Raw genomic sequence first — 12,022 nt, 5'->3', positions numbered from 1 at the left:
ACTTCAGAACCATGTTTGTCTTGGCAATTGCATATTCAGATAAACAAACAAAAATAACTCTTCAAAATTCCATTGTACATAACATTAATGCCATAAATCACTTAGTCTTTGTGTAGTTGCTATAATAGGTAAATAAAGAGAAAAAGTTAAATCACTTTAGATAAGGCTATTGGTTCTTTCTACTTGTTGAGTTTAATATTAACTTGGATATTTTTGCAATAACAAGAAGGGAGACTCAGCAATTTCCAAACGGCCATTTTAAAAAGCACTGTAAAATACTGTAAGGAAGAAAATGCCGATTTCAATTTTCATAATTGATGCATTTACTGACCGACCCTTTGGTGGCAATCCTGCTTCTGTTTGTCTTCTTGAAGATGTAAGTTTTTAACAGTTTCCTTTACTTTAAAGAAAATTAACTAGCAATGCTCTTTGTTATTTGTGAGTAATGCCATTTTCTTCAGCTGGAATTTACTTAACTGGTTAACTGATCCTTTTTACAAACAGAGGACCTATATTGCTTATTTAAGATATGTTTTTCTTTTCTTTTCTTTTCTTTTCTTTTCTTTTCTTTTCTTTTCTTTTCTTTTCTTTTCTTTTCTTTTCTTTTCTTTTCTTTTCTTTTCTTTTCTTTTCTTTTCTTTTCTTTTCTTTTCTTTTCTTTTCTCCTTCCTTCCTTCCTTCCTTCCTTCCTTCCTTCCTTCCTTCCTTTTGCCCTCAGGAAACTTTGTTGTCAATATTTTATGAAACCACTGTACATTGCCAAAGATTTTGAGTGCATTCTGGGAAAGTTTTAGGTTCAAAGTGAAAGAGAGACTTGGATGAATTTACTGTGGCATGATCTGTAACTATGCTCTGCAAAGATAGAACACAGTTCTCTCAGAGCAGGAATTTTTTGAGAAGTTTATGCAGGTGCTAACTTAAGCCATTTTCAGGGTTAGTTTTCTGTTTTCTTCTTTTGAACCAAAAAGGTTGCCTTGACCTTGTATGAATCGTTGGCTGATTATACAGTACAAAATTAGAGAACAAGGGCTACAGCATTATATTTCAAAACTGCCACAAGATGGCGATAGTTAAAAACATACATTAAGTTTACCAGGACATTTTTGTTTTGCTGTGCTTTGAAAATAGATTAGGTTGACAAATTCATGAAGATGATGCTTACATTTCACTTCTAACGTCCCTGTCTCGACTGTTCAGAATCCTTCAAAGTTCTTTTAATAAGAATAATAAAGGGGAGATGGGCAGCCTCTAACTTCACAGCCATTTTTCGAAAAGGAAAATGATTGGGGCTGTTTTGTATTTAATAAATTTGCTTATTTACATTTATTAAATTTGGTAAATTCAATAAATTTGGTTGAAATTGTCCATCTGCCCAGAAACAAAGCAAAAAGAAGCTGGAGCGCAGAAAACTTTGGGCGGTGGGATGTTCAGGTTGGTACGGGGTGGCAGAAAGCTTTTGGCAAATGGGTGCCTCGGGTTTGATCACACGAGCCATGGCAGCCCGTCTGTTCCTGCACAGCCTCTGGCAGCCCTTTTGTGTGAGAGAGAGACCAGAGGTTCTCAACAGTCCAGATGTGTCCCCCAGCCGTAAAGGTCTCCTTAACTATAGTCTAAAACGTCTTTTGACCCAGTATGTTCCCAGTCTGGGTGGCAGCCAGGGAGATCTAGGGGGAACCACTGTGACATATGCCCGTAGCTCCCCCAAATCGTGCACTCCATCTATGGGGGTAGAGTCCTCTCTTTCACCTTCTACAATGATGCCTGCTCTAAATGTTGGCTTTCATCCAAGACATCTCTCAAGCGTGATACCGTCTTGTCTTCTCCTCTGAGTAAATGATAGGGCTATTGGCTCTGTCGGGTGAACTGGATGCAGTGGGTTGGGCCTGAAAAGGCAATATTCCTTCAGGAGAAGTACAATTTCGAGAAAAGACATGAAGTCTGTTTGCAACAAATTAAAAAGAGACAGGTTTTAGTCAGCCAGTTAATCTTTATTTCAGTCAATGACCAGCATGAAACAGGCAGAAGAAATAGGAGCAGAGTAGGGTTGTGCGTGAGCAGAGCATTTCCCTGTGATGGATTAAAGTGCCTGGACTTTTTCAAGATTTGGCATCAGCCTGCAAAACACTGCAGCTGCTTCGAGAAAGCCACCACAAAGGCCCTGTGGTAGATTCGACCTAGGGTGGCATCAAGCACAGACAAGTGGAATGATGGTTCCTGTGAATCAAGCCATTGACTGGCAGTCTGGTTATGGATTGGTAGCTTAACCCCTCCCCATGCTTCCTTCAACGGGTCTAGACCAGCGTTTCTCAACCTTGGCAACTTTAAGAATTCCCTACATCTTAAAGTTGCCAAGGTTGAGAAACACTGGTCTAGACCTGTGTCACCCGCCCCTATTAAATATATTCCTGTGTCCCACCCTAGGATTTACTTTTAGGCCAATGAAATTTTGTCAAAGCTAACTGGACTTATAAAGCTGGGTGCAAGCTCTGTTCTGGAGGCTCCCTCCCACCATAATTGCCACCTCTCACCACCTTCTCCCGGCAAACTGTCCCAGCCAGTTTCAGCCTCTTTTGCAATCGCCAGCCACTCTCTGCCTCAGACACAGATGTCCCCATGCTGGTCTACCACTGGGGCTTTTTGATAGGTCTTCTGATGTGGCCTTTTCTGTCAGATCCAGCGATGGATCTCCTCCTAGAGCTGTTACTACTGGACTACCCAAGTTCTGGCTGCTGGGCACCACTGGGTTCCTTTGTGCCTTGCCACAGGCTGATGGTTTTCTTTTGACCTTTTACCTCCCCAGCTCTATCCCCCTTTCTGCTCTCTGCATGAAGAAACAGCGCATCCCTCATGTCCACCAGCTCCCGCTGTAGAAAAAGAAAACCTCTCCCCATCTCCTTCTGTTGGGCTGGCATGCCTTCCATATCTTGCCAGAGCTGTCAGCATGGTCAGGGACCACTTAAAAGGAACCCAGGAAGAAGGGCACCCTGCCCCCCCTTCACAGGCACCGCTCTTTCCAGCTTGCCCCAAAGCCTAAAAACTCAAAACTCCTTTAATGAACAGTACAGAGATGCTGTGTTTGCATTTGGCTACCAGGGTTGGGCTGCAGAAAAATGCCCACAATTACTAGAGGACAGCAAAGAGAGAGATGTTTTTGTACTCAGAGGTGCAGACGTCAGTAATTGATCCAGTGACCATATGCCCTTTATTATAAGGGACAGTCCTTCATTTCAGAGAGCTGTCCTTTAGATCAGGGTTCCTCAACCTTGGCAACTTTAAGACGGGTGGACTTCAACTCCCAGAATTCCCCAGCCAAGGCTTAAAGTTGCCAAGGTTGAGGAACCCTGCTTTAAACTGATTTAATTTAATTATTTATTTTTTTGGTTTTGCTCTTGAATTTTCCTTTGTAAAGCCAAGTTATAAACATAAAGAATTAAACATAAACATAAACATATAAACATAAAGAATTAATTTTTTTTTTTTAATCCTTATGAACCTCTTTCAGATTTGCCCCCTTTTTCTCAATTGGTCCTTTATTTTTTCCAAGAAAATGTGGTCACTGTAGGTATAGAGGATACCTCAGCTTGAATCCGTGTTTTAGGTAGACCATAGTCTCATAGAAGATGGGTTATTTTTTTTCCAGTTGTTATTCAAGGATCTTCTGCAGCTCTTTGTTGAATAAGGGAACTAGGAACGGTCCTCGCTCTTGGGTGCAAGGATGAGTGTGTTGTTTATCAGATACATTTAACACAATATATTTATAGAAAATGTGAAACGTTATAGGCTTACTATAAAAGACATCCTATGCATTCATAGATCACTACTTAAATTTATTGTTATTCATTTTAGGAGCTGGAAGAAAGTTGGCATCAAAAAATTGCTACAGAAATGAACCACTCAGAAACGGCATTCATCAGAAAACTGCATCCCACAGATGACTTCACCAAAAGTAAATCACCTTATGTATATTCAAATACATAGTAATTTTGCTGTCAGCTTCAACTGAAGACGAATTAATAGAGGCACTTTTAATAAAGAAGTTGGGTGTCATTGTGGTAGATTATGAAATGAAGGCAAAGATCTATCCTATAGCTGAATGGTATCTCCAGGGATTCAAAAAAGTCAAGATGGTGGGCACAGCTGTACAATCAAAGCCCCTCCCCTTTATATTCATATGTGATGTCAACACACCTAACAGGGTTGTTGTTGTGGGGAAAATAGGCAGGGATATTAGATATGCTCACTGCCTTGAGCTGACCAAAAATATATGTTTAAAAAAAGATCAGATAAAATAATAATAATAATAATAGTAATAGTAATAATAATAAATACAAAAAGCACCAGGACCCTGCCTGTCATCTTTTTTTGGTACCCCTCCCCTGCTGATGTCGCTGCTATTCCTGTAAGCTAGTGAAATTAGAAAAGTTGCCTAACTTTGTGTCCTGAAAAGCAACAATTGTTCCCTGCTGGAATACTCAGGGGTTAATCAATCTACAGCTCCCAGAATTCTTTGGGGCAATTCTTTCTACCATGTGGCTGCCTTTGAACATTATGATTTATCTCTCTTACTTATTATTAAAATTGCACTTAGCCTTTCTGTTTCTTTAAGCACCCAAGGTGGCTTACCATAATTTAAACCAAGTATTTATTTAAAAGAGTACAATTAATACAATTCAAATCAAAATTAAAATCAATATCATTGAAATCAATGCACAGTTAAAAACCTTGTAAAATAAAAGCACTTTTGCTGTTTTCCTAAATACTTGGCACCAAATGCAGGTCTCTAGGGAGGGTCTTCCATAGGCTGAGAGCTTCGCGGGAGAGAGCCTTTTCCCACATACTGTATAGCCAAGCTTCAGGCAGAGGGACAGAAGTGTCTTTCCTATTGACATAATCAACTGGTTAAATTCACTCCAGAGAAGTCATCCTTTGGACAATCAAGCCCTAAGTCATTTAGGGCTTTAAAGTCAGTGGCAACATCTTCAAAAATATCCAGCGGTCTACTGGCAGACGGTGCAGTTCTTTCGGTACAGACATTACATGATCCCTGCTCCTTGGACCAAGTAACTACCTGGCCACTGCAGTTTGCCCCAGTTGCAAGTTCGGCATATTTTTCAAGGGTCACTCATTGTAGAGAATGCTGCAGTAGTCAAGTCAGGCGGCCTCTGAGTCTGATCAGCTCAGGAAGGATTGCAGCTGGCCCATTCACCACCCTTGTACAATGTGCTCCTTGCCACAGCCAGCACCTGCAAATCCAGTAGCAGCTGAGGGTCAAGGAGCCCTCTGAAACTGCAGATCTGCTCTCTTGGGGGGAGTGGAACTCTAGTCAAACAATCTTCATATCCATCCTTTAGTTTAGTTTTTTCCTTACCAACAGAACATCCACCTTATTTAGGCTTAATTTCAGCTTATTCTCCCTCAACTTGCCCATTTTTGAGATAAGCCAGTGTTGAATGATACTGGTTGTTTTCTTGGGGTTGGGTGGTTGGGAACACAAGATCTACTGCACCTTACTCCAAAACTCTAGATGACCTCCCTCAGCAGATTCATATGGATATTAAACCGTTTGGGAGATAAGATAGAACCCTGTGGGAGCTCATAGGTCAACACTCTAGATATCAAACAGTCACTTCCAGCAAAATCTTTCTGACTGGAAAACTAAACCACTGCAAAACAGTGTCCCCAAAGCCCACCTGGCCCAGAAGGCCCCCCAAACTTGGGGCTGCCAACTGAGACTGGCTCATCCTATCATGTTATGACATTGTTCTTTCATTAGTGTAGTATGCCTTTTTTATGCAGCCCAATTAAATTCTTTAAAGTTAACCCTTGACATCCTAAATAGCTTAGAATAGGTTGTTTGGGGGTAGTTTTCCTGTATGTGCCTTGCTGGATTACCAGATCATCTTTAAAGGCATTTTTCAAATACATGAAGCCTTTTCAGAAGGTCCTTCCCAAAGAAATGACCTTGGGGCCAGTCTTATATTCTCTGTGTTTTATTTTTCCACATTTTTTTTGTTTTTTATTTTGTGCTTTCTGAAGTCCTTGTACCATTTTTGGTTCCTTGTTTAATTTTGCTGCTGTTTTTAACATTATTTCCAATAAGAATGATTCCTGAGTATCCTCTTTCAGGTTCACATTTTGGATTAAGATGGTTTACACCAACAAATGAAGTCCCTCTCTGTGGACATGCTACTCTTGCATCTGCTGCTGTACTGTTCCAGAAGAAGAGTAAGTGATATTTAACAATTCATAATTTGACATAATACATGTTTTTTTAGCCACTTTGACGGTTACGTATTTCTGATTTCAAAAACAGAAAATATGAATCCCATCCTCACTTTCATAACTCTTAGTGGAGAGTTAAAGGCCAGACAAGCAGGAGATGAGATTATCTTGGATTTACCACTTTACTTCACTTATCCACAGGTTAGCCTTAAATGGTACCTTCTGAAATAGAACATTTCATAGAAAAGTGGAAAGCAAACATGATTTACATATTGCTTTCATTTTTTAATCTAGGATTTCCAGGAAGTAGAAGAGCTGGTAAAGGTAATTTGTACAGTTCTGTTTTTTCACATTACTCATCACTGTACAGACTAACTCAGTGTATGGTCACTGTATCAATAATTCTCTGTCAAATTCTCCCTGTGTGTGAGATTTAATTCCCTGTATTGAATGAAAACAATGTCTAAATATGCTACAAACGGAGAATTCCATATCAGAAGCCTCATCTAAAACCCACTAATTCAGGGTCAATATCTGCAAGATAGTGGGCGTGGCATCGCATCTAAGTCCCACCCCTTTTGTATTGCATGTGGATGGTGCTGTTTGATTGGTTTTTAAACATGGCTGTGATGGATCTCCCTTTTTATTGCATTCCTGGAGTTTTCCCTGGGTGGATATATATACATATTTTATATATAAATATATATAATATATACATATTTTATATATTTATACACACACACACACACGCACACATATATACATACAAACACACACACACATATATATATTTGTTCTCTGCATTGTGTACTGTAGCAGAAAATGCACTTCACTTTTAACAAAAAATGAGTGAAACTTCTGCATGGAATCTTCCCCAATAGCAGTAGAGGCCAGCCAGGGGTGTCCTCAAGGTGTGGTCCAAAAGGCAATCAAAGCTCTGCCACGGGTCACTGATAACAAACAGGCAGAGCCTTGACCACACCATCTCAGCCACCATCTCGCCTTGGGGACCATAGTCTGCACACACCCCAGACCCAGCCCTGGCCGTGGTGATAGGAAGAACTGCTGGCATTAAAAAGTCTTGCCTGGGGATCCTTTGTGCCTGTTGCGGGTTTACCAAAGGGGGCTTTAAATCATGGGTTGGGGTTGAGCCAAGTCCAGTCTTGGGGGAATGGGGCTGAAACTGGAGTTGCCGGATGTGGTTAATAGCTAATGAAGAAAGGCTTGCTGTGTGGAAATGAGAAAAATATGATAGCTCTCTTTGGCTCATTCTGCCCCATTTTTTCACCAGGCAGCAGTGGGTGATATGAATGTTCAAGATGTCCGTTACTCTCCAGACACAAAAAAGCTACTTATCTGTCTCAGTGAGAGGTATGAAAGGTATGTGTGTCTCAATTACACATTTCTTTAAATTGTTGCATGTAAATTTATGCAGTCCCATCTCCCTTCCTTAGTTGGCTTCCTTAATTTCTTTGGACCTGCACAATCTATGGAAAGGAGACGTTAATTTTACTTCTCTCTGCTAATTTTGCCTTGCTCACCTTACTCCAGCTTGATGCCCTCCAGATGTTTTGGACAACACCTGGCACTCCCCAGCTTGCTGGGAATTTAACTTTCTGGGAATTCATAGTCCAACACATTTAGAAGATACCACACTGGAGAATCCTGTTTTGGATTTATTACTGCCCTTTTTTTCTTCTCTTACTAAGCTTAATATTTGGGCTTCAAATCAGAACTAGATCTAACTATTACCATTGGTATTATCCAAAAATGCAATTCCGTTCAGTTCATCATTGATATTTTTGACTCAGAATTTTCAAACATATAGACATCTGTCTGAGTGCTTAATGGTGAATGTTTGTCACCAAGGTGTGATTTGGAGAAATTAAAAGTGGACGCCCAAAATCTTTTGCTGGCCGACAAGACTGGAAAAGTAAAAGGTGTAATAGTCACAGTTAAAGGAGATCGTCATGAAAATCGTGAAAGCTATGACTTTTACTCTCGTTACTTTGCACCATGGAATGGAGTTTCTGAAGATCCTGTCACAGGTAAGTTTGTGTGAGTATGGAGAGCTTTTCCCCATTTTTTATTAGAAAATAATTTAGTGAATAATTCCTGTTTAAGAATGGTAAAAGATTAGCAGCAGCAGAAGCCCCAAAATAATATTTCACCCTTAAGAGGAACAAAACAAGCAACCTCTACTGAAGTAGGCTCTTGCCTATAAAAGTCAGGGTGCTTTAGAACTGTTTTTTGACATATTTTTGATGTAATATGATCTATGTTTTTTCTTTAATATGTACTTAGTAAGGCTGTGCAGCACTTTGGAAATAATGCAAAAAAGGCGTTTTGGAGTACACAGGAGGATGAATGTAACCCCTGCCTGCAACTCTTTAAAGCCACTGTGTGTTTTCCAGGATTGTACCCTCTGCAGCGGCCACATGATCCTGGGGAAAGACGAGGTGGCTTTAATGAGCTGCAGACAGGGCCGCGTACGTATCCCGGAGCATTCCAGAGCACATTTTTGGAACTGAATCTGAAGCATTGCCCAACTCCAGTACTTAGCTATGAATAAGTGGGTGTCTGGGAATTCTAATAGACTCTTAAAACGAATATCACAAAATGGACAATAACACTCTTTGTGTATTATAGTCTTTGACAGCCTGGTGCCTTCTGAAGGTGCTAGACTAAATCTAACTGGTCAGGGATGATAACATTGTAATCCAATACAGATAGAGGAAAGCCTCCTGGAAGGATAATTGATCCATCGAGAATGGTGGGATTATAACATGTAATTGGAGGCTGAAAATTCAGAGATGCAACAAGCACCTGAGAGATCATCTCCACATACTAGCTCACCACATGTATTTCGCTTGTTAGCTGATAAGGGGTTCATTACAGAAATCATACTCACTTATACTGTTGCAATAATTTTATTACAGTTAAGTGTAAAGCGCTTTGAACACTGATATGTTATAACTTTGTCACTGTTATCATAGCTCTTACATCTTATTTCCCCTTAAGGATCTGCTCATGCTGTCTTAAGCAGCTATTGGTCACAGCAACTGGGAAAAAAGGAACTGTGTGGTAGGCATTCCTATTATTTTACGACAGTTTCCCTTTCAGGTCTCTGAGTGTAATCCGCCAAAGTCTTATTTGCAATGTCCCTCCTTAGAAGAGGAACCCTGAACTCAAGCAAGGACCTCGGCTGTTTCATTTGTAGCCCTGATACTGTACAAGCGGTAGAGATTCAGCTGTCCTTCCTTGCCAAATTTAATTAACATTAAAAAACCCAGCCATAATCTTTTCTTCCAGTTTGTCCACCCAATGAAATTACTGTGGCTTTTATTCTAAAATTAAGGATTATAGTAAATCACTGGCACTTAAATCAGTGGCCATATATTTTTTGAGAAATGTGGATAAAATTCTTTATGTTTCAGCTCTTCTAGTCTGGCCTGTGTTTGCACTGTGCTCAATTCTCTTATGTATCTGCTCTTAAGCATTGCTAATTTTGATAGTGAGAGAAGCATATTTCCTGTTTACCTAACTACCTCTTATTGTTTAGCATTTCAGTGCTCCAGCCGTGGGGGAAAGTTGAAGATTCTGCTACGGCAAGATGGAAGAATAGACATTGGTGGACAAACATTCATTGTGTTAGAGGGTGTTTTGGTTCTTTGAAAAAAAAAAATTAAAACCACTCTATAATTACATACTTTTCTTTGTTTGGACTCACTGCTGATACAGATTTGTATTTTACATCAAATATTGTTGTTGGGCATTCAAGTCAGTCTTGACTCCTGGCAACTACATGAACCAGTTATCTTGGCAACATTTTTGGAAGTGGGTTGCCACTGGCTTCTTAGGGCCAAGAGAAAGTGGCTGATCCAAAGTCAGCCAGTTGGCTTTTGTGTCCAAATCAGGACTGGAACGCAGGTCTCCCCAGTCCCAGTTCAGTGCCCTAACCACTAAACCAAACCAGCTCTCACATAGAATAATACTATTACTTTAGTTGAAAAACAAAATAATACAAAATTTGGAAGCTACTCATCAAACATATTAATATATTTATTTGCATAAATATTTGGCTATCTTCCAGTGGGTAATAAAAAATGAAAAAAAATCTTGTACAGTTCCTATATGCCATTTTTTTTCCAGCTGCCTGGGACATCTGAAAATGCTTGAGACTAAAATAATTTAAAAATACATTGAAAAAGACACATCCAATTAAATTCAACAGCTCACTCAGTTCTAGCCTAAACACAAGATATTAGGTCTTATGGAAAGCAGGCTTGAGTTTGGTGGACCTCTATGTGGGCACCTTCAATATTTTCTGAAAATTCAAATTTGTGATAAAGGTAAAGACTTCCTTGAGGTGACTCCTGCTGACTATACAGATATGTCAACGTTGTTTCTTTAGTAATGTGGGAGTGGTTTGCTTCCACTTTTTCTGGAATGTTTTCCAACTTCCCTGTCTTGTCTACTGCTTTGGGATTTCCTAATGATCTCTCATCCAAGTACTAACCAAGTCTGACCCCGCTTAGCTTTTTCAAGATGAGCAAAGGTTGGCTAGATGCTGTGTCCTGCTGATGGCACTAGTGTAGTGGGTAACTGGATAAACTAAAGGTCAGACCCTCTTTTAATGTTTCCCCCACCAGATCTGTGCAGCTGGACTTTTGGGCACCACTAAATCCTTCCCAATGCAAATGCCATATTTTGTCAAGATTGGTAGAACTGTTAGCATTGGATCAAGGCTGTGAGAATAACTTGAAGTTCTTCCTGATTGAAATAGCTAAAAAAAATCCTATGCCAGTTGATATGGAGGGTAGCATGGCAATTGTCTGAAAACTCATGTTTATTATTTCACATGGATAGTGTTCTGTGCAGAAAGCTGCTAACGAGAAGCTGCTTATATGTGGCTGATGAAATTTCAACCACATTGTTTACAGATTCTAGATAGATTTCACCCACTGAAGGACTATTGAACAAAGTTAGGGAGATACTTATATCTGTGATAGCTGCCTACCGCACTTTGTCTGGCCAAGCCCGTAGAAAAGCTATATATAAAGGTCTCCCTGCATGGCTATCGAGTTAGATTAGAATACTTTTTAGTTTCTTGGACATATCCAAGAAAGTTTGCCTTCTTAAACTAGAATAATAAACAATGGTTTAATTTCTTAATACTTGAGCTGGCCAACCTGCACTGGCGCCTTTACCACTAGTCCAAAGATAATTCCAGGCGAGTTCAAAAGCAGCTCTAGATCATTGTTATCCCATTAACTTGATAGAATTGGCAGCTGAGTTCCATTTATTTCTGGCTCAGTTGCCAGAACCTAATCACATAAAGAACAATCTTTCTGCAATAGCAAAGCTCTGTAGAACCTGTGAACAGCCTGTTTTCCCACAGGCAAAGAGTCACCCTACACCCCTTCAAGAGTCCATGACATGCTTCAGCTGCTGTAGCAGGTCCTGTAAATAGAACGTTATCAGAAGCCAAAATTGTTTCAGAAGCTCCCTGCGCTACAAGCTTTTTGGAGCCTATCTTTATCCTTAAAACAACAACGCTTCACTGGATGCTTCAGTTTTTTCTCGTTCTGTCCAGTGGCTTCTCTGTCATTTTTGTCCAAGGTTATTAAGTGAGTGGTTCTCTCTGAATATCTACCCTGTGGCCAACCACCTCACCAGCCCAATGCAATCCGGGCACCGTGTGGGTTGGATTGTCCGTGACCTGCTGGTGGCTTAGGCAAACTGTCCGTCTTCGTTACTGGGGCTGCTGGATTTTTCTGCTGCAATTAACACTCTTGAT

General features: G+C 40.1%; 1 protein-coding gene across 1 annotated transcript; it reads left to right on the top strand.

Annotated features, from left to right (window-relative positions):
• The first annotated feature begins 224 nt into the window (after window positions 1-224).
• PBLD (phenazine biosynthesis like protein domain containing) lies at window positions 225-9,929 on the top strand. The gene is made up of 9 exons (XM_007423157.4): window positions 225-376; window positions 3,847-3,946; window positions 6,127-6,225; window positions 6,314-6,423; window positions 6,517-6,546; window positions 7,514-7,602; window positions 8,092-8,270; window positions 9,244-9,306; window positions 9,785-9,929. The coding sequence occupies exons 1-9, from the start codon at window positions 293-295 to the stop codon at window positions 9,895-9,897; spliced, it is 867 nt and encodes a 288-aa protein (XP_007423219.2). The 5' UTR covers window positions 225-292; the 3' UTR covers window positions 9,898-9,929.
• The last annotated feature ends 2,093 nt before the right edge of the window (window positions 9,930-12,022 follow it).

This window comes from Python bivittatus, unplaced genomic scaffold, assembly GCF_059951505.1.
Source record: "Python bivittatus isolate LINGU-HERP-01145 unplaced genomic scaffold, Pbiv_v1 ctg000400_np1212, whole genome shotgun sequence".
Lineage (NCBI taxonomy): Eukaryota > Metazoa > Chordata > Lepidosauria > Squamata > Pythonidae > Python > Python bivittatus.
The sequence above is the reverse complement of the archived record's forward strand: the minus strand, read 5'-3'. Positions and strand labels throughout refer to the sequence as shown.

Bases quoted from the DNA above. Each gene is read 5' to 3' on its own strand.
- PBLD (XM_007423157.4), top strand. From the start codon at position 293: ATGCCGATTTCAATTTTCATAATTGATGCATTTACTGACCGACCCTTT. The intron at 3,947-6,126 runs GTAAATCACCTT...ATCCTCTTTCAG, and splicing joins CACAGATGACTTCACCAAAA to GTTCACATTTTGGATTAAGA. The intron at 9,307-9,784 runs GTAGGCATTCCT...CTTATTGTTTAG, and splicing joins GGGAAAAAAGGAACTGTGTG to CATTTCAGTGCTCCAGCCGT.